Source organism: Cornus florida, unplaced genomic scaffold (assembly GCF_030987335.1).
Source record: "Cornus florida cultivar Cherokee Brave unplaced genomic scaffold, ASM3098733v1 CherokeeBrave_3.0.0_Hap2_Chr05, whole genome shotgun sequence".
NCBI classification, from domain to species: Eukaryota; Viridiplantae; Streptophyta; class Magnoliopsida; order Cornales; family Cornaceae; genus Cornus; species Cornus florida.
In genome coordinates this window covers 6,482,482-6,502,673 of record NW_026775575.1, presented here as the reverse complement: position 1 = coordinate 6,502,673, position 20,192 = coordinate 6,482,482, and the positions used below count along the sequence as shown (strand labels likewise).

Sequence of the window (20,192 nt, the reverse complement as noted above, 5' to 3'; positions counted from 1 at the left end):
CCACCTGTAGAAACAAAAGCTAACAACACAAGAGGCTCAAAGGCACCTCAGTTAGGCATCAAATACTCCACATGAAAAATTAGACTAAAACTAGTATCTGTTGACAAGTCAAATAAATATGCATTAGGTCCAAACTTATTAGTGATGTGGAAATGTTGAATGTATTGGGCTTCCAATGAATTGAAGAAGTTATAAGGATAAGGTGGTTGTGGTAAACAAATTATAAGATAATCTCCTTCCGAGAATTTATGATTCCTATGATGAGCATATGCAATAAATTTATAATTTTTATTACTCAAAATAATTTGTCGTCTTATATCGGCATGAAGCTCATGGACATACTCGACAAAGGAATCACATATTTTGAATGAACAAGAATGTGGAGGCAGCAAAATAAAGTCAATGGGCTGGCGAAGGAAAATCCCATATATAATCCCAAAAGAACAACTTCTAACAGACCAAGATATTATATGCAAACTCCGCGATAGACAACATCAAGTCCCAAGTGTCAAGGCGCACTATTTCACAATAACTAACCAACTTTCCTAGACCTTGGCAGACAATCCAATTTTCTTATCAGTTTGAGGACAACATGCAAAGGGAAAATTCAAAGTGGACCTAAAGATGTCCAAAGTGGTTTCCAAAACTGGCTTTTGTATTTAACATCCCTATCAAAAACCATAGAAGTGTTTGAGTCATGAATGTTAACATCCTCAACATGATTATCCGAAATGGAATGATGTAAGACATTAGATTCAGGTGGTTGACACTTGAACTTTCAGATGGAACATGGGAAATTTCCTTCCCCACTCCTTTGGCTAGCATGATTTCATCAACACAAGGTTGAGGAGAAGGCCTATATTGTGCCTTGGAGTCCCTTTCTAATGGCTTTGCAGGATTTAACCTGATGTTTCTACCATGATACTTAAAGCTATAGGTGTTCTCTATGTGACAATGAGTTACACTTAAATCAAAAATCCATGGGTGACCAAGTACTACATGGGCTACCTCCGTAGGTTGGACGTCGCACCATATTTTATCAAAATAGTCACCCATTTGGACAGGAACCAAACATCTCTCTATGACTGTCAAGGAAGTCCCATTGACCCAGGCTATCTTAAAGGGTTGTGGGTGAGGCTCGGGTTGAAGTCTCATTCTAAGAACACCTGATTTAGACACTGCATTTATAGAACTTCCTTTGTCAATGATGATTTGACAAACTTTTTCCATACATTTGAGAAATGTACAAAACATGTTGGTATGCTTCCAATCATTTTTTCCTAGGAGAAGAGATTGAATGCATGCCAAAGCATTGTTGTGAGTATTGCCTTTTTTATTTCTTGTTTGGTTAGGGAATTGTCCAATTTTATTCTCGATATCTAAGTACTTAGGTAGAGGATACCTACATTCTAAGATTCGATGCGATTGAACAATTGAAGTTTTCATAAGATCATTGGTTCGATATTCTCTAAATTTGGTTTCTCTCATTTATTAGGTACAAAATGCCAACACAAGACTGAAATTAGATTGAATAAATTCAAATTACAAATGATTGCTAATGCTCACACAAGAATAGAAACGCATAAGGTCAATCATGTGCATATTGTAGACTAGTACAGGAAAATTGGCAAAAGGTGAAAAATTGGGTGCAGTATTGGTGATGGTAGAATTTAGAGAGCAGGTTAGCAGGTCAGTCAACACAAAAATTATTCTAATTCAAGCAAGAACCTTTTTTCAAATTTATTGACTTAATAAACAGATAAAAGTACTAAGAACAATTTTCAAGGAAGCATGTGTACCGTTACCAAAGTATGAAGTAGCTATCCCAACAAAGAAGGCTCCAAAGACTGAAGTAGGTCGATCCAGAATTTAATGTTCTGATTGTTTCTGTTTTTTTTTTTTTTTTTTTTCCCTGGTCTACTGCTGAACACTGTTGAACCAGTCCTGGACAGATTCTACTCTTTTTTCTCATTCTGGAACTGAACTGGGCATGCAACTGTATCCAAACAGGGCTGAACTGATTTAAATAGCCAGGTTCTGACTTCTGATCTGGTAAAATAATAGCCTTAATGAACTTGGGCTGGGCCAAGAAATATAATCTGGTTTGGATCCAAGTCTGGGCTTCTGAATATTTTTTTCTTTCTAGATCACTGTTGTACTGGGCTGGGCCTGTTGTGAATCTGGGCTGTGATTCAAGTTGTGCTTCTGGACCCGGTCATATCTGACTTTAATTTTGGATTGGGTCCAGTTGTAAGTTGAATCTTTTTGTAAATACCCCAAATCTGAACTTTCCAAACCTTGGATAATCTAAAGTTGACTTTCCAAAATTAGTAGTGCTGAAATTTTGGTGACAATATTGCAATAATCCAAAGTTGACTTTCCAAAATCAGTCACGCTGAAATTTTGGTGAATAAATAATCCTAAGTCGACTTTCCAAAATCAATCATGAAGATAATGCTGAAATCTCGGCGACAGTTGCAATAGAGTGCACAAAGTTCTTGGCTGAAGTTAGACTTACAGCTACGCAAGGCTTGGATGACATGATGATGGCAGCAGTGACGGCGAGAGAAAACTCCGCCGAGACTAGTGCGACTGATTTCCAGCAACGGCTATTGTTGATGACAACAATCACACAAGGATTTCCGATGACGAGGACTAAAAGCGTGGATCTGATTTTTTTTTTTTTTTTTTTGCTTGGTTGGGTTTAGGATTGATGTTGGGATTGGTGCTAGGGTCTGTAGATGGCTTGTGTTTAATGACTGATGTGGGTTACGGTTGTTTGGTTTGCGGTGGATGGGTGGCAGTGGTTGTTGTGAAGTACTGACTACTGAAAGTAGGCTTGTTTGGGTCGTGCAGTAACAGTAATTGATGGATGGGGTTTTGTGTTTTGTTGATTGTACGGCTGTGGTTGGTTATTGAAGAGGAGTAACAGTTGTGATGAACACTAACAAAATGCTTGGGACTTTGTTCTGAATTTAACCTTGATCGTTTTGCTTTGATATCAACTGACACACAACAAGTAGTAACTTATAGTAACTAGAAAGAAAGAAGGGGATGAGAATGAGAAGATAAGATGAGGCTAGAAGAAGGTGGTGAGAAGACGGAAGAATAGGGATGAGAATCAGATTGAAGGAGGTAGAATAGATAGACGGAGGAATTAAGAACATCAAGAACAAGAGGGAGAAGAGACACAAAGGGAGTTCGCAAACTCAGCTATAATATTTAATTTCTCAAAACTGAGTTCTCAAATTACAAAGGAGCCTTTAAATAAAATTATTAAGTAAACCCTAAAACATAAAAATACTACAATTACCCTAAAATTCAAACATCTCTTTCCCTCTTCTCCAAAAGTAACATTGGAACATGTGCAGCTCATGTGTGCGAATCACACCCCGCCATGTGTGCGAATCACACCCCGTTCCCCATCATGGGGAAACGTTTAATTCTTATCTAAATAAACAATTACTGTGCTATGATTTGTGGGACATCCTACTGTTTCCACAAAATTGGGACACTTGGAATGTGCAGGTGCAGGCGTGCCAGAATCTCGGAAGATTCAGAGAGGTTGAACGAAAAGGAAGATCCTTTTGGAACAATCAAGCGATTGTGAGGTTTCGGATTTGCCTTCGATGAAAGGACTTTTAGTTAAGACTACAATGCTATCTAATGAATTGAAATGCAATACTGAAAGTAAGTGCATGAATGTAAAGAAATTGAAAAGACTTGTATTGAAATTGCTTGAATTGAAATACAAAGTATTGAATGTTGATTGATGTCATTGAGAGTGCTTGCAATATAGCCCTAAGTAGACTATTTATAGGCATTACAAGCCTTACAAGAAGGACCCATGTCCTTTTAAGCAACTGCCTATTTCTCCTTTACATAACACTTGTCCCATGTCCAGCTGCAGAATCCTAACTTCCAGACCCACGAACTGTTAACATCTTCCACTGCTGCCATATGTCCCATGTTCTTTTAGCTACTCATCTGAATATATATATATATATATATATATATATATATATATACACACACACACCACGTACTTCAAATGTTGCTGCTTCATTCCTTTTTGAAATAGATTTAATGCATGCAACCCCACGATCCCATTATTCCTAGAATTTAGGAACCACCTTCCTTAGCCGTTCCTTGATTTTGAACTCCTTGATAATAGGGACTTCTAAACTGAGTTGGGTAGTTTATAACAGTTTCCATACGTGTCCAACTCCTTTAGCCCACGTCCTCCTTGAATTTAGGAAACCATTCAGCCCACGATTTTATTGCCAGCTGTCATTATCCTACCATACCTGCCTTTCTTGTTCTGCCAGATGTTTCCAGCGTGTTGGAATCTCTTTCCCTTCCGTGTTTGACATGTGTAAATTCAGCCTTGGACCATGATTTAGTCCACTTGTCCTCTTTTCAATACACCATGTCATCAATGAAGTGGCTGACCATTGGCCTGCACTTTTATGTGCCAACACCTACCTATGCATGTAACCCACATGCTACTACTCTGCCGCCTTGGATCTATGATGTGGGTGTGATCCATTATAACAGAGACAATAATTGTGTCTTCAAAGTATAACGGTACAACGATCATGCTAAGACCAGCAAAACCTGGAAGGCCGTCCGAAAGGGATTCTAGGGCACCACAGGTCTTCTCTTCAGCCACGTGATAACAAAAATGTTTTGCCAAAAGGGAAAAAAGAAATGGCTACAAAAGTTCCTCATGTTTCATCTAAGATGGTGTCGGATTATCCATCAACTAAAATCACTAGATTAAATGAATCTAGCGACGTAACACTAGAGGAACCTCCAGCTAAGTTTCCACTCCTGAATGGACATTCAGCTGACCAATGACTAAAATTCAGGGTCTCATTAATTTCATCCTCAGTTGAGGTTGTTAAGAAAGGTTGACGAATAGATAAATTGATATTTCCCTCGGCATTTCATCCTCAAAATAATAGACCAATTGAGGTTGTTAAGAAAGGTTGACAAAATTAGGTCAACTAATTCGTAAGAGTCCACCTGGACACTCGGGACTTATTATTGCCCATTGTGGAGTTTATGTATAATGGTTTGGTCAATTGATATACTAAAAATTATTCTTTGGAGATATTATATGATAATTTCCCTCACTAGCCTGTTGACATTGTTCCTTTTACCTTCATGTTTTCGTTCGTTTGAATTTCTTGATTCCTTTGTTCAGTTTGTCCATGATTTTCATGCCGATATGCAATGAGAAATTGTTTTGAGTAAGAAAATTATGAATTTGTAGTACATCCACCCAAAATTTTATCCTCAGAACTCCATCCAGACATTGAATGCCCAAGTTATTGGACCTTTATGTTGGCTTTCAGTTTCTTTATTTTGGGCTGAGCTTAGTAGATTGCCTTTTAATGGAAAAAGGTGCCTCAACCTAACTATTTTTTCACTCTCTTGAGGGGAATCCTGGTATTTTTTTAGTAATGTTTTGAACGTCTGTCTAATCTCTGTTTCATATCTCAATTTATTCAAGGACCTCAAGATAATTTCATCTCCTCTATATCTCCACATGCTTTACTTTGATTGGCCTTAGCTTCTAGACTAAACAAGGACATGTTTGGTATTCCTTCATGTTGGCAGCTGCTTATAGCCGTTAGAAACATACTCTAACAACGGCTATTGCAGAATTTTGAAAAAGGTGCCAACGGCTATTGGCTGCATATATATATATATATATATATATATCCTTCCCAGGTGCTTATTGTACGATGAATCTATCAGCAGAAGAATGTCCTGACTATTCTTGTTTCTCTGTAGATAAGATGATGTATGAAAATATGCAAAAGTTGGAAAAATGGATTCAATCTTGACAGAGTTGCTTGCTGAGTCATTAAGTGTATTTGCAGCATCCCATATCAAGTAATTTTCATCACAAAAATCTGCAGATACTTTCTCCATTCGAGCTTCAACTGTCTGTGGCTCTGCATTTCTCTTTCAAGCTACCAAATCAAGCCAAATGCAGCTGAATAATTAAGCTTTACAGTCAAACATACCACCAGCAGACAATGTTTCTGTGCAAAATGTATAATGTTGCTGGTACAGAGTCTTGATGTCTTGTATTGCTCAGTCTTCCTCTGTATTGTATGCAGTATTGTGGGTTAGAATATTTTTGGAGTTTTCAGTTGGAATACGGTGAGCGTGTTGAACATGGGGTTGGGATGTTACTCTACGGTTTATTGAGCACTCCAAGTGTTTGATAGAAGTGTGCAATCATAAGTCACACTATTCTGTAACTTGGTATTCATAGTGAAGTTTTTGCTGAGCCTAACAACTCCGTGGATGTTTCCCCTTTAGGGATTTTACTACATAAATTTTTGTGTCCACAGTTTTCATGTTGTTTGACTTGAATTAAAAAAAATTAGCTTGTAACCACTTCACCCCACCTGTAACAAGGGGGAGCTTGTCCCACATCAGAAGGGGGAGCTTGTCCCACATCAGATCCGGATTGAAAAGTGAATGGGTATATATGGGTTGGGGGTTAGCCCCACCTAATAGCTTAAGCTTTTGGGTCGGATCACGAAGCACCCATCCGTTACAGTTGGTATCAAAGCCAGAGCCAGTCCTTGATCTGGTGTCACACCAAGCGCCCCGGCCCGGAGGGTGTCCAGGTTTGCACCCCGGGTAGTTAGGTGGCCCGAGCCGCAACAAGGGCGTTGCAAATTCGGGTGGGGGAGAATGTAACAAGGGGGAGCTTGTCCTACATCAGATAAGGATGGAAAAGTGAATGGGTATATATGGGTTGGGTGTTCGCCCCACCTAATAACTTAAGCTTTTGGGTCAGATCGCGAAGCACCCACCCGTTACACCACCCCTCCCCTTCCCACTTGGTTACAACACTTTCCACCTCATTCAACAGGACCTAATGCATTTTTACCTGAATTGTCAGTGGATATGAGTATTGATTTAGATTTTTATGTGAAGTGCTTGTCACCTAATCGAGACACCTATGAGCCTCCCCTATTTTGTCAGCATTTGTTCCTACAAGTGAAACTGCATATTCTTAAACAACAGCATCAGTACCTACTGCAATTCAACCACACTTCCAGATTGATGATCCTTAACCATAAGAGCAACTAATCTTGGAAATATGTATCACTATTTTATTCGATGGAAAGGTCATCCAAATTCAAATGCCATAATAAAGTAGTATCACCGGCTTCTCTCTCCGGAGGAGAGTTTTGGAGATTGATGCAGATCGTAGGGTGCTCATGTTCAGGCTAGGCGGTGACCTAAGGCTGGCTTACGCACCTTTGCTAGTTGTAGGCGGCTGGATGGCGACAGTAATATTTTTGTGTCTGACAATGATATTTTGTCCTGTTTTGATGGTGATATTTTGTTTTCTTAGTTGTTAAGGAAACTTTTTTTGATAGGGCTGCAACTCGGGCAGGTTGAAGGCTCAAATCAGGGTCAAGCCAAGATATGAAAACTTCAAACTTAACCCAACCAAACCCTACCAGGAAACCATCAACCCGATCTACTCAACCCAAGCCCAACCCATCCTTAATTTTTTAAGTTCAGGTTGAATTCAGGCTTGAAAATTGGGCTAAATTTTCATGTGGAATTCAAGCTTCCAACTCAATTTAGGTTGTTGTAATAACAAATGAAATAACTTTAACCTTTTCACAACTAAAACAAATAAAGATATTGGCATAACATAATAGCAAATGGATCAAAAGCTAGTAAGTTCAAAGGATATGATATAGTCTATTGCATATATGCTACAACCACGTGAACCCACTAAATAACCAATCACATGCAACCAACACAAATATATACATATATAATAATAATAATAATATATATATATATCAGGTTGAGCGTTCGGTTTTGTCAGGTTTTGTAATTTAGGACGGGCCCGGGTTAGGCTTCGGATTGCCAGACACCATAACCATAACCCGACCCTGACCCCGAAATGAAATTGGGTTCTTATTTTTCAACCAAGCCGGACCAAATTGCGATTTACACAACCCAAGCCCAAAATTATTCGGGTTGCAGCCCTACACTTTTATTACTATAAATAGGATATATATATAACAGATATGGAGAGTTTTGATTAAAACTTGAATTATTGAGGACCCAGAGTTTTCTCCCCTTTTCTTCTTTCCCAGTTCTTGCTTTTCTCTGCCCTCAAACAGTCTAACCTATCTATTCAATCTATCTTCTCATTCCGTTCATCTATTTCCCTCCCCTTTTCTTCTAGCCTCATCTCATTTTCTCATTCTCATCCCCTTCTTTCATTCTCATTCTGAATATGTATCAAAGCACCACTACCCATAATAGTATTGAAGTCTATATTTTTAGTCTAATATTGTTTCTGATTTTTATGTCTTTATTATAATGAAAAGATCAAATACCGAATCCAGGTATTCAATTGGATTGGAATATATAATATCATAAGTGTAAAGTGCAAAAAAAACCCTTGAACAATGTTTGAATTTGCAAATACCCCTCTGAGCTATATTTTGTGCATAATACCACCTAAACTATCATATTTTGTTGCAAAATACCCCAATGCCTATACTATATTTCATTAAATGACCATAATGCCCTTACTGAATTAGTTAATCATCTTCTATTACACTGCAAAGTGACAGCGGATGTTTGGAGTATGGTCCTGAATGTTTTTGGGGTTGAGTGGGCCAGGCGGGTTAGAAAAGCATGGAGGGTAATCCCTCTTTGTGTATGGTGGGGGTTGTGGTACGAGCGGAACAGGAGATCTTTCGATGGAAAGGAGTCGCCGGCGTGGGTTATTAAGTCGAATATTTTGCATTCTCTTTATTTTTGGGTTATTGGGACAGTTTTTTGGATTTTGTTGACAACTAATCGTTGTAATGGTGTTTTTTGTTTGCTTTGTTAACTCCCCTTTGAGCGCTTCTGTTAATATTCATTTACTTATCAAAAAAATTAAAATGCCCTTATTGAATTAGACTTAATTTAATTTTCTTATTGAAATAAATTATGAAAAATTCATACTACTTTGATGACATTCTCCATTAAATTTGCATAAATTTTTGAAATTATTTGTTTAAATAAAAATATTTAGCAGAAAATTTTTTTAAAAATTTAAAAAATTTTAAATTTTTCATGAATATATATTACATGAAAAAAAAAAAAAAAGGAAGTATTTCTTATTTAAATCATTTATTAACTTTTCATCAATATATCATATGAAAATTAATATCGTTCGGCTCCTAAAAACCGTGGTCCCTTCCAAGTGCGGAAAGGAAGGTGAATGTCGGGCATGCCAGGAACTGTTGTCGTTCCAAAGTGGATATCCAAACAATTATCCAGTTAGAGATTGCAGAGATCAGGCGACTGTACGAAGGACTGGAATTACCACCTTCGGAGGTTCTTTTTGCATTGCAAAAGGACTTCTCGACTACTCTATGGCTAGTGGAAAGAAATGCGGTATTGAAAGTGCAGGACTTCAAGGTAAAGTGCTGGAAAGTAAGAATAATAAGTGCAGGACTTGAATTAAACATATTGAAGGTGCATTACATGAATGTAAAGATACATGAAATGTAATTGAAAGATAAGGTGGTGTTGGTTGTGTGTGTTGAACAGGGTTTGCAAGTGAAACCTAAGTGCTCTATTTATAGAGCTTTCCATGCATGCGGCTTGGTATATAGCAGCCTTAGCAACTTCCACTTGTATTGATTTCGAACTGCCAAGTGTCCCATGTTCTCTTGGCAGTTGTAACTTCTTCCTTCCATCTTCTTCTATCATACCTTCCACTCTGTCTTCCACGATTTCTTATTCCCTTTCTTCTGCCGTAAATATCTTCCCCTTCAGACACGATTTAATTAGCCTTGCCATCCATGATTTACGACAACTTCCCTTCAGTTAGTGGTAGCAGTTGCATGAAATACCACCACCTTCAACTGACGTATTCTTGTTTGGCCAAGTGTCCCACGATTCTTATAATCCCTTCCTTCTTTAGAATCCTTTTTCTCCTCTAATTCCATATATACATGCATGTATATAGGAATTATTACATACCCACGCTCCCTCTATCTTTGGGTAACTTCCTTCTGGTTATACTTTCCAAACTAGTCTCGGCTTTCATGGCATCATGGTTCCTTCTTTCTAGCAACATCTTCATCGTGGGTTGCATATAATACAAATATATATATATATATATATATACCCATAAATATGTGTGGTCCCACTTCCCTTTTCTTTAGCAACATCGCCGATTTAGCTAAGATAACTATTGAGGCTTCCTAAGATTTAGGAGAAATTCCAGCCCACGTTCTCCTTCTTCTGACCTGGTCAACTCTTCGTGTTGTAGAATGGAAAACCTTCCTTTTACTTAGGATTACGCAATCATAGTTTTCTCCATGAACCTTCCAAAATACCAACTCTTAAAAGAATTGATCTACTGCGGTTAGCACCATAGTAAGCTTAGTAGAACTCGTCATGTGTGGTAAAATTCATTCCATATATGAAGATGTGGGCCCTTGCTTTAAAGATGGCAAGTCCTAATTGGACTTGCCTCTTTCCTTCTAGAATAGAAAATTTTACATAATAAGACTATGGTAGGTCCACTTATTCCTTGCTTCCACATGATATCACGTAATTTAAACACTCAGAATGAATTTTTCCAAAGTTGCGATCCGGCGTAGCAAGTTCCATTGGAATTCACCACATACCTCCTCCTTATTGGTGGATAACACAACATCAATCTTCAGTAATACCATATTATGCTTCCTCTTTTGGACATTAAAGTACCAATCCAGTGTGGCCAGTTCATTGAAACTCGCCACATGTCGCCTTTCCATTGGGCAAAAAATTATGGAGTAAACAAATATATTTTTTTATGATAAAAAAGGTTAAACTGATTATAATAAGTTTTATTATAAATAATAAAAACTTTAATAATAAGTTAATCATTTTAGAAAATGGTAGTTACAAATCTATTTATCTTTTTTTCATTTTTTTGATAAATTGATACTTATAATAAAATTAAGGTAAATGGTATAATTAATACTTATAAAAATATATATATTTAGATAAGAAAAAAAAATTTAATAAGAAATGAAAATTTTAATGAGAAAGGGCAAAATAGTCTTTTGCAAAATGTCCTTAATTGCAACAAATCAATAGTTCAGGGGGACAGTTTTTAGTTCGAGGGGGTTATTTGCAAAAGGACAATAGTTCAAGGGGTTTTTTTGCACTATACCCAATATCATAATAATGGTAGAAATGGAATCATGGTTCCACTCTGCTAAAACTCCAAATCATTCTCTTGAGCTTTTGCACCTTTTGTTAATCCATGAACAGAATTTTTAATATGAAAATATAGGAGAAAAACCCTACACCTCAGACCTCGTGTCATAAGTATGTTTCAAGATCTGGGGAATAATAGAGGTTCTTCATACCTTCCTGACAGTTTACAGGACAGATCAACTTGATGTTCATTCAAACCACCAAAGTGCTCCAAAAATCACTCACTCCATCTTCCACAACTGAGAATCAAATCTCAAGTGAGAGATGTCTTACCTCTGACAAAATTCCAGGATTGGTAGCCCCTCCAATGTAGTTCAGGAGCAAAATCCTTCCAGGCGGTGCTCGATTAGGAAAAAGTGATGAACTGTATATAGTTCCTGCAGGATCCAATAAAACAAACCAGCTGATTAAATTGAATTTTAGATACCTCTCTAGACAAACATTCAGGGTAGGATATAGACAGAATTAACTACAGTTGCAAATAAAAATGCAGATTTACCTAAAGTTTCCACCCCTTGACTACGCGGATGCAACTGGCCAAACCCCTTTAGATCACCATCCATCAAGCATTCACTACGAACTGCCTCTTTTGGATATGAAATGGATACTGCTGCAACCGGTGGATAATAAAATTTTGATAGTGCATCTGCAGCAGCAGCCTGCACACAGGCAAAGAAGAAAAAAGTTAATTGGAAATTCTGTTCCAAACTAAAAATTTATGGAGCTGGAACAATGCTTACATTTAATAATCTGCTCATTGCCCAGAACCATTTTATTGTATATTTCTCAAAAACCAAGATTTTACATTTGAATAACTTGGGGCTTGAAACTATCAGGTGCTACTTCGATTTTTATCAGAAACTAAGTCCTTCTAAAAATATACTCCCTCTGTACCATATTAATTGTCCATTTTTTGTATTAGAACTTTTTAAGGGGAGATGCAATTAATGCATTGTCCCCCTTTTTTTTTTTTTTTTTTTTTTTTTTATAAATAAGCAAATTCATTCAAAAAACGTTCAAAAGGGGAACGTGTCCCATAAACAACAAATGGATCCTAAGGTCCCAAAGAAGAAATAAAATCAATCATCTCCTCCGAGGAGGAACAAAGCCTACCCGAACCCCAAAAACATAAAGATGAAATAAAAACCGACTTAAGAACAACAATCGAGGATTCCTTTCCTTCAAAGGATCTATTGTTCCGCTCCCTCCACAAACACCACCATAAACACAAGGGCGCCATCCTCCAAAACCCACGAGCATGACCTCCCACATAGCACCCTCTCTAAGCCTCCATCAAACCTCTCGTAGATCGAGGCATAACCCACAAAACCCCAAACATTCCTAGCAAAAGACACCAACAGTCCAAAGCCACTGGACAATGCAACAGAAGATAATCCACCGATTCCCCATTGCACTTGCACATACAGCACCAATTAACTGTGATTTGTCTTCGCCTCCTCAAATTATCAAGCATCAAAATCTTGCCCCACACCACTGTCCAACTAAAGAACGCCACTTTGAGCGGCACCTTAGATCTCCACACTGTTTTCCATGGAAACATAATCCCTGTATTATCTGAGAGGCATCAGAAATATGATCTCACTTCAAACATTCCCCGAGAAGCCGGCACCCAAACAAGCGAATTTCTATCCCTGCCACGGATCTCATGCCGATACAAACGATCGAACAACCCGCAAATGTCGTCCAACTCCCAATCCTGAAACACTCGCACAAACCGCACATCCCAAGTATCCCACTATCAAGCCGATGGCAATCAGCAACCAAAACATGCCTATTAACAAAAATCCTAACCAATCTGGGAAATGCACAAGCAAGGGTACAATCACCACACCAAAGGTCCTCCCAAAACTGCACATCCCTACCATCCTGAACTCTGAATCTAATGTGTTTGGAGAACTCATTCCAACCTTTCCTAATGGATTTCCAAACTCCGACACCAACAGGAATCCTCACCAAACATGAGCACCATCCCCCCGTTTCTTCCCCAAACCGGCACAAAATAACCCTCCTCCACAACCTATGACGTTCCACTCCAAATCTCCACAACCACTTGCCAAGGAGAGCCCTGTTAAATGGCACGAACCTCCTTATCCCTGAGCCTCCAGCCTGAATCGGCCTACAAACCTGCTCCCACCGAACAAGATGATATTTATATTCTCCTTGAAGTCCACCCCATAGAAAAGTCCTCTAAAGCCTCTCAATCAAACTAGCAACCCCGGCTGGAGTCTGGAAGAGGGATAAAAAATAAGTAGGGAGGCTTGATAGCGTGCTTTTCAATAGAGTGACCTTCCCCCCCCTTTCGATAAATACTGCTTCTTCCACCATGCAAGTCTCCTCTGAACCCTCTCAATCAGCGGATCCCAAACACCCACAATCCTTGAAGAAACTCCCAAAGGTAACCCCCAAGTATGTAATCGAAAAACTACTGATTCCACATCCAAGCACAGAAGCTAACTCACCAATACTCTGCACCTACCCTACTGGAATCAAGGCACTCTTCCCTACATTCACTTTCAAGCCTAATACCGCCTGAAAACAAATCAGCACCGATCTCAGATACCTCATCTGGGACACCTCAGCCTCACAAAACACCAACGTGTCATCCACAAACAATAAATGAGATATCTCCATATGATGAACATCACCCACCCACTATGAACCCCTTAATAAAGCCCTACTCCACTGCCCTCCCCATCAACCTTCTAAGAGCCGCTATAACAATAATGAACAAAAAAGGAGACAAAGGATCCCCGTGGCACAAACCTCACGAGCTACCAAAGAAACCGGTCAGAGACCCATCAACCATCACCGAAAATCTGGCTGAAGATATGTAGGCCTCAATCCAACTCCTTCGTTTATCACCAAAACCCATTCTCTCCATCAAATACAACAAGAACTTCCAACTCACGTGATCATAAGCTTTCTCAACATCGAGCTTACACAGAACCCTGGGACGCCACTCCTCAACCTCATCTCCACACATTCACTAGCAATAAGAACTTAATCAAGAATCTGACGCCCCACCTATAAAGGCATTCTGAGATTCCGAAATGATATCATCCAGAACAACCCTCAACCTTAATGCTAGAACTTTATCTATTAATTTATAAATGCAGCCCAACAAGCTAATAGGTCTAAAGTCCTTAACATCCGAAGCTCCCCCCTTCTTTGGAATAAGTGCAATGAACGATGCATTCAAAGAACTCTCAAACTTCCCCTGAATATGGAAGGCATGAAACGTAGACACCACCTCTCCCCTAACCACCTCCCAACTCTCCAATAGAAATCTCATAGTAAGACCATCCGGCCCCGGAGCTTTGTCCCCGTTACAACTCCTTAGCGCCTTCAGCACTTCCTCTTCAGAAAACTGAATCTCCAAACCATCTCTTTTAATTTCAGAAATAGCGTCAAAATGCAAACCATCAAGCCGGGGTCTCCATAAATAAGGCTCCATAAACAAACCCTGATAAAAAGAGACAATCCCCCTGCATACATCTTGCTCCCTAACCAAAACCTCCCCATCAATAGTAATCCTCCCAATGTGATTGCCTCTCCTATAAGCATTTGCAAGCCGATGAAAACACTTACTCTTCTTATCACCTTCTTTAAGCCATATGACTCTAGATTTTTGCCTCCAAGAGATTTCTTACGCCACTGCAATCTCAGCAATCTCCTTCTGGCACACATTTCTCCTACTTCTCTGACCCTCATCAATACCACCCACACTTTCCTGCCTATCAAGCTCAACAATCTCCGCAAAAGCCCTATTCTTCCTCCACTCTAGATTCCCAAACACCACCTTATTCCACCTTTTAATCTCATGTTTCAATCCCTTAAGCTTTTTTGCAAGAATAAAGCTCGGATTACCATCCACCCTGATACCCTCCCACCAAGTCCTCACAAATCCATGAAAATCCTCAGCCTGTAACCACATATTTTCAAAACGAAAAGGAGTACTCCTCATCCTCAATCCACCATAGTCTAAAACCACAGAAATATGATCAGATGTCAGTCTAGCCAAAGCTACCACGTCCAGAAACTTCTCTTCCCAGTCTCCTAAGAGAAGAAAACGATCCAGTCGGGACAAAGTAGAAGACACTCTACCACTCCCCCATGTAAACTTAGCTCTCTCCAGCGGTAAATCATGCAGGTGGTGACCGTCAATGAACTCAGAAAACTGCTCTATAGCTGGTGTCCATCTTCCTCTTGTTGATCTCTCCATCTGGGATCTGACAACACTAAAGTCCCCCCACACACACACACCCACCAAGGCAGACACCGCTACTCCTTCACTGCCCCCAACTCCAACTCCTCCCACAAAATGTGCCCCTCCCCATCCTCAACTGGGCATACACACTAGAAAAACGCATCCTCCTCCATGGAAAAAGCACACGAAATAGAAAACCTCCCTCTCCGCACCTCTGTTTTCAAAACCCATCTCCTATCCCACATAAACAAAATACCCCCAGACGTCCCCAAAGCATCCAACACCTCCCACTCAACAAACCTCCCCAACCCCACCCCCCCACCCCACCAACACACAAACTCCTCACAACCCTATCCATCATGGAAGCCATCTTTGTCTCTTGCAAACAAACCACATGCACACAGCACACCCCACTTCGTCACAGCCATCATCACCACTTCTCTTTTGTTCAGGTTATTAAGTCCTCGGACATTCCAAGAAATAATTCGGCACTTCAAGAACAAATGGATAATCCTTCCCCTTTCCTTCTCCCTCTGCCCCTTTCATGGCTCCTCTCCCTCCCAGCCCCATTGCTTCCCTCGTAATGCGAACCTCCCTTCCCCCTCTCCACGGAGTCAACCTCTTTTCCCTACTCCCTGTCTGTTTCTTGCTACCCCTCTCCTCCCCAGTCTTCCCCTCAACAATTGAATGCAAAACCATACTAGCCTCCTTCTCCTTTGGCTCAAAGGAAATCCCCAACAAACTACTCACACTATCAATATTCTCCTTTACCCATACCACCCCACTATCCCCATGAGCTGCAACAGCAAAACCCCCCAACTCCCCTTTTAAAACTACCAAGTTGTCCTTTCAACTTTAATATTATCAAGTTGAAAGATTCTTGAAAAGTTATAAGAGTAGTGATGCAAATATTGCATTTATTTTGCTTTGACTTTCAAAGGGACAAGTATTTTGCTGTTTTTTGAGGGACGCATTCCCCTTTTAAGCGCTTTTATTGAATTTTTTACTTATCAAAAAAAAAATGGGATAAATACTTTGGGACAATCCCAAAAGAAAAGATGGACTACTAATATGAGGTAGAGGGACTAAAACGACTACAAATTCCTTAGGGTGGGGTGTTTTTATTTATTTGGGGGGGGGGGGGGGAGACTTGAGAGCATTAACTGACAACTTGACAAGCAAACTTTTTTTTTTTTTGACAAGTGTATTAGAAAGCGTTCAAAACGGGAACGCATCCGAAGAACTATACAAAAAAAGGAGTCCTATGGACCCAAAAAAATCCACGATTTCATCTAAAGATGTACAATTTCTCCCCATCACCCAACTAAAAAGAGAACTAATAATAGAAAATATCAACGCTCTTTCCATCAAAAGATCTTCTATTCCGCACTTTCCAAAGACTCCACCAAATAAATAGGGGGGTCGCCCTCCAAGAGTCACGAGCATGAACCCCCACCCTGTGGCCCCTCCAAACGTCAATCAAATCCCTTGAAGTCCTGGGCATAACCCATTGGACGCCAAACAGATCAAAAATAAGACTCCAGTAGTCATGAGCCACGGAGCAATGCAAAAAAAGGTGATCCACAGACTCTCCATCATTCTTACATAGACAACACTAGTTAATTGTGATATGTCTTCTCTTTCTCTGATTGTCTAGAGTCAAAATCTTGCCCCAAGCTACAGACCAAACAAAAAAAGCCACCCTGAGAGAAGCCTTCAAACGCCAAACCGTTTTCCACGGGAAATTGGAACCGTGAAACCCAGAGAGGTAGAGAAAAAAGGAACGGACCTAAAGTGCCCTGCAAAGAAGGCACCAAAGTCGAGGAATCCAAACCAGTACCATCCACCTCCTGCCTATGCAAAAGGTTTAGCAAGCCAGTCACGTCGTCCAACTCCCAATCCTGAAACGATCGCCGGAATCGCACATCCCAAGTAAACCTACCGCTATCGAGTCGATAACAGTTAGCTAGCAAAGCATGTCTATCAACAGCAATCCTGAACAACCTTGGGAACAAACAAGACAATGGGCTATCCTAGCACCACGCATCCTCCCAAAATCGGATGTCCCTTCCCTCCCGAACTCTAAATCTAATGTTCTTAGAGAACTCATCACATCCCTTCCGAATGAATTTCCACACCCCCAGGCCGACAGCAGATCTAACCGGCTTAGATGACCATCCCCCTCTCTCCTCCCCAAAGCGACACGTAATAACCCTCCTCTATAACCTATGCCTTTCGCTACCAAATCACCATAACCACTTGCAAAGAAGCACTCTGTTGAAAGGGGCCAACCTACTAACCCCGAGACAACCCAACCGAAAAGGCTTGCAAACCTGCTCCCACCGGACAAGATAAACTTAAACTCCTCCCCCCGGCAGCCCAGATGAAGTTCCGTTGAAGCATCTCGAGTCTTCCAACAATAGAGGAAGGGATCTGGAAAAGCGAAAGATAATAAGTTGGAAGATTGGACAATGTACTCTTCACGAAGGTAACCTTTCCGCCCATCGTATAACATATTGTTCATTAAACCATTATTGCCATCTCAAAGAGTTGTCCTCACTAGTTAGGTTTAGTTTCAAACTTGCTAGAAACATATTCATTTTTTTCCAAATCAGCCTCTGACTTGTGCAAATTCATTCCTCTATCAAGACAAAATTGTTATTTGTTAACAACCAGTAGTAGGGTGATAGTGAGGTTTGAACACAGGACCTTACCTGCTCTGATATCATGTTAATTATCATCTACACTAAAAGCTTAAGCTTTTAGAGAGGATGTGATGTAGGACAGGATTCTGAACAATTCGACAAGCAGTTCGACAAGTCCGTTTTCGACAAACCAATGGTGTTTTTTTTTTGGGTGGAAACGACGCATTGAGAAAAACCCACTAGCTTTAGCTTGTGGGCCATACTGGTTTTCGGCTGAAAACCTTCGTTTAGGGCTCCAAAATCACGTTTTATCGTCTTATACGAGGCTTGCTAATTATTTCGGGATTTTTGTTCAAGGCCTTAACGAACTCGGATTGCTCTAAAATTTTAAATTTAGTATTTTTTATTTATTAGGTTTCTTATTCTATTTTTTCGGATTTTTTAGAGAGAATTTATTTTTATACTTATTTCTAGGATTAGTTTCCTTGTAGGATTGGATTTTAGTTTCCTTCTAGTGTTAGGTTTTCTCTATTATAAATATTTATGTATTGCAAGAGCAAGATTTGAACCTTTTATCAATAATATTTCAAGAATTCTTTATGAATTTATCTTTCGTTTTGTGGATTCAAAATACCTACTTTGTGGATTCAAAGTAAACTGTTCCTTGTGAACAAATTTATCGCTTCCGTTTAGATCAGTTAGTACAAAGCCTTATCTTTTCATGGTCTGATCGCAAATGAACATGGTGATGGCAACCTCGTTGGCGATGAAGATCGACATAAAGAGGCTCTTTCGAGGGCTGAATTCCAAGACTTTCGACAGACAACCCAACAGGCGTTGCAAGAAATTCAGGCAACCCTTGTTGGGGCTCGCATTAGGTCCAAATTAGAATCGCGATAACAAGAAGGTGAGAAACGTTGACGAAGATCGCGTTCGTCCTTTTTGGAATCGCAACCCCATCCCGCCGTGTAGGCAGCCAGCCTACAAGGAAGACTTCAGTGATGATAACTACGCTGAAGAGGTGCTTGGGGGAAATAGAGGGGCTGGAAGATATCAAGATCAAGGAAATCGTGATTCTAAGGAGTTTCGTATGAAGATGGATCTCCCCAGTTTTAACAGTAATCTTAATATTGAAGATATCTTGGATTGGTTGGTAGAAGTTTAAGAGATTCTTTGATTACATGCATATCCAAGAAGATAAGAAGGTGAAACTAGTGGCATTTAGGTTTAAGGGAGGAGCTTCTGCGTGGTGGGAACAACTTTTGGTGGCTCGCACACGGTAAGGGAAGACACCAGTACGCTCCTGGCAGAAGATGCAACGTCTGATAAGGGGTAGATTCCTACCGCCGGATTATGAGCAGACGCTATTCCAAAAGTATCAGGATTGCAAATAGGGTAGTCGAACGGTTCAGGCCTATACGGAAGAATTCAAACGATTGACGTCTCGGAATGACCTGAGGGAAACTGAGATGTAGCGAGTTACTCGTTATCTGAATGGTCTGCGATATACCATTCATGATAGGGTATCAACACAAATAATTTACACTTTAGCACAAGCCACGAATACAACAACCAGGACAGAGGCCTTTTTGGAGAAAGCGAAAACACCGACCGGCTCCTAGAATTACTTTGATTCGACACGTTCAATGACGAACAAAGCAAAACAACCCATGTATTCTCAGCTTTCCGTTCCAGCAGTACCTAATTCAGCTAGCACCAGTACTCAGCTAAAGAAGACCGGAACAGCTCCTACACCAAGTCAAGATATATCCAAAAATAATCCATATAGTCGACCAGACCCCATTAAGTGTTATCGATGCGGGCAGCCAGGACATCGATCTAATGAATGTCCCCAAAGGCGCTTAGTCAATTTAATAGAGCCTGGGGGTGAGGAGGATCAAGATAGAGAAGCTGACGAAGGGTTTCCTTTATACGATGAGGAAGAGGTGATCGGAGAAGATGAGAGGGGTCTACTCTCACATTCTCTAGTTGTGCGAAGGCTGTTACTTGCCCCAAAAACGGAAGAGCATCCACAGAGGCACAAT

The 20,192-nt window shown here is 40.0% G+C and overlaps 1 protein-coding gene across 3 annotated transcripts in view; it reads right to left on the bottom strand.

Annotated features, from left to right (window-relative positions):
- LOC132306090 (protoporphyrinogen oxidase 1, chloroplastic) overlaps positions 1 to 20,192 on the bottom strand; it is a 49,047-nt gene that overhangs the window by 15,461 nt on the left and 13,394 nt on the right. For 2 of the 3 annotated variants that reach the window (XM_059803311.1, XM_059803309.1), the window contains exons 7-8: positions 11,774 to 11,933; positions 11,548 to 11,651 (exon numbers count right to left, since the gene is read on the bottom strand). The exons of the other annotated variant lie outside the window; for it this stretch is intronic. In XM_059803311.1, coding sequence (XP_059659294.1) covers positions 11,548 to 11,651; positions 11,774 to 11,933 — 264 coding nt within the window. The remainder of the gene's footprint in view (positions 1 to 11,547; positions 11,652 to 11,773; positions 11,934 to 20,192) is intronic. 3 annotated transcript variants of the gene reach the window in all.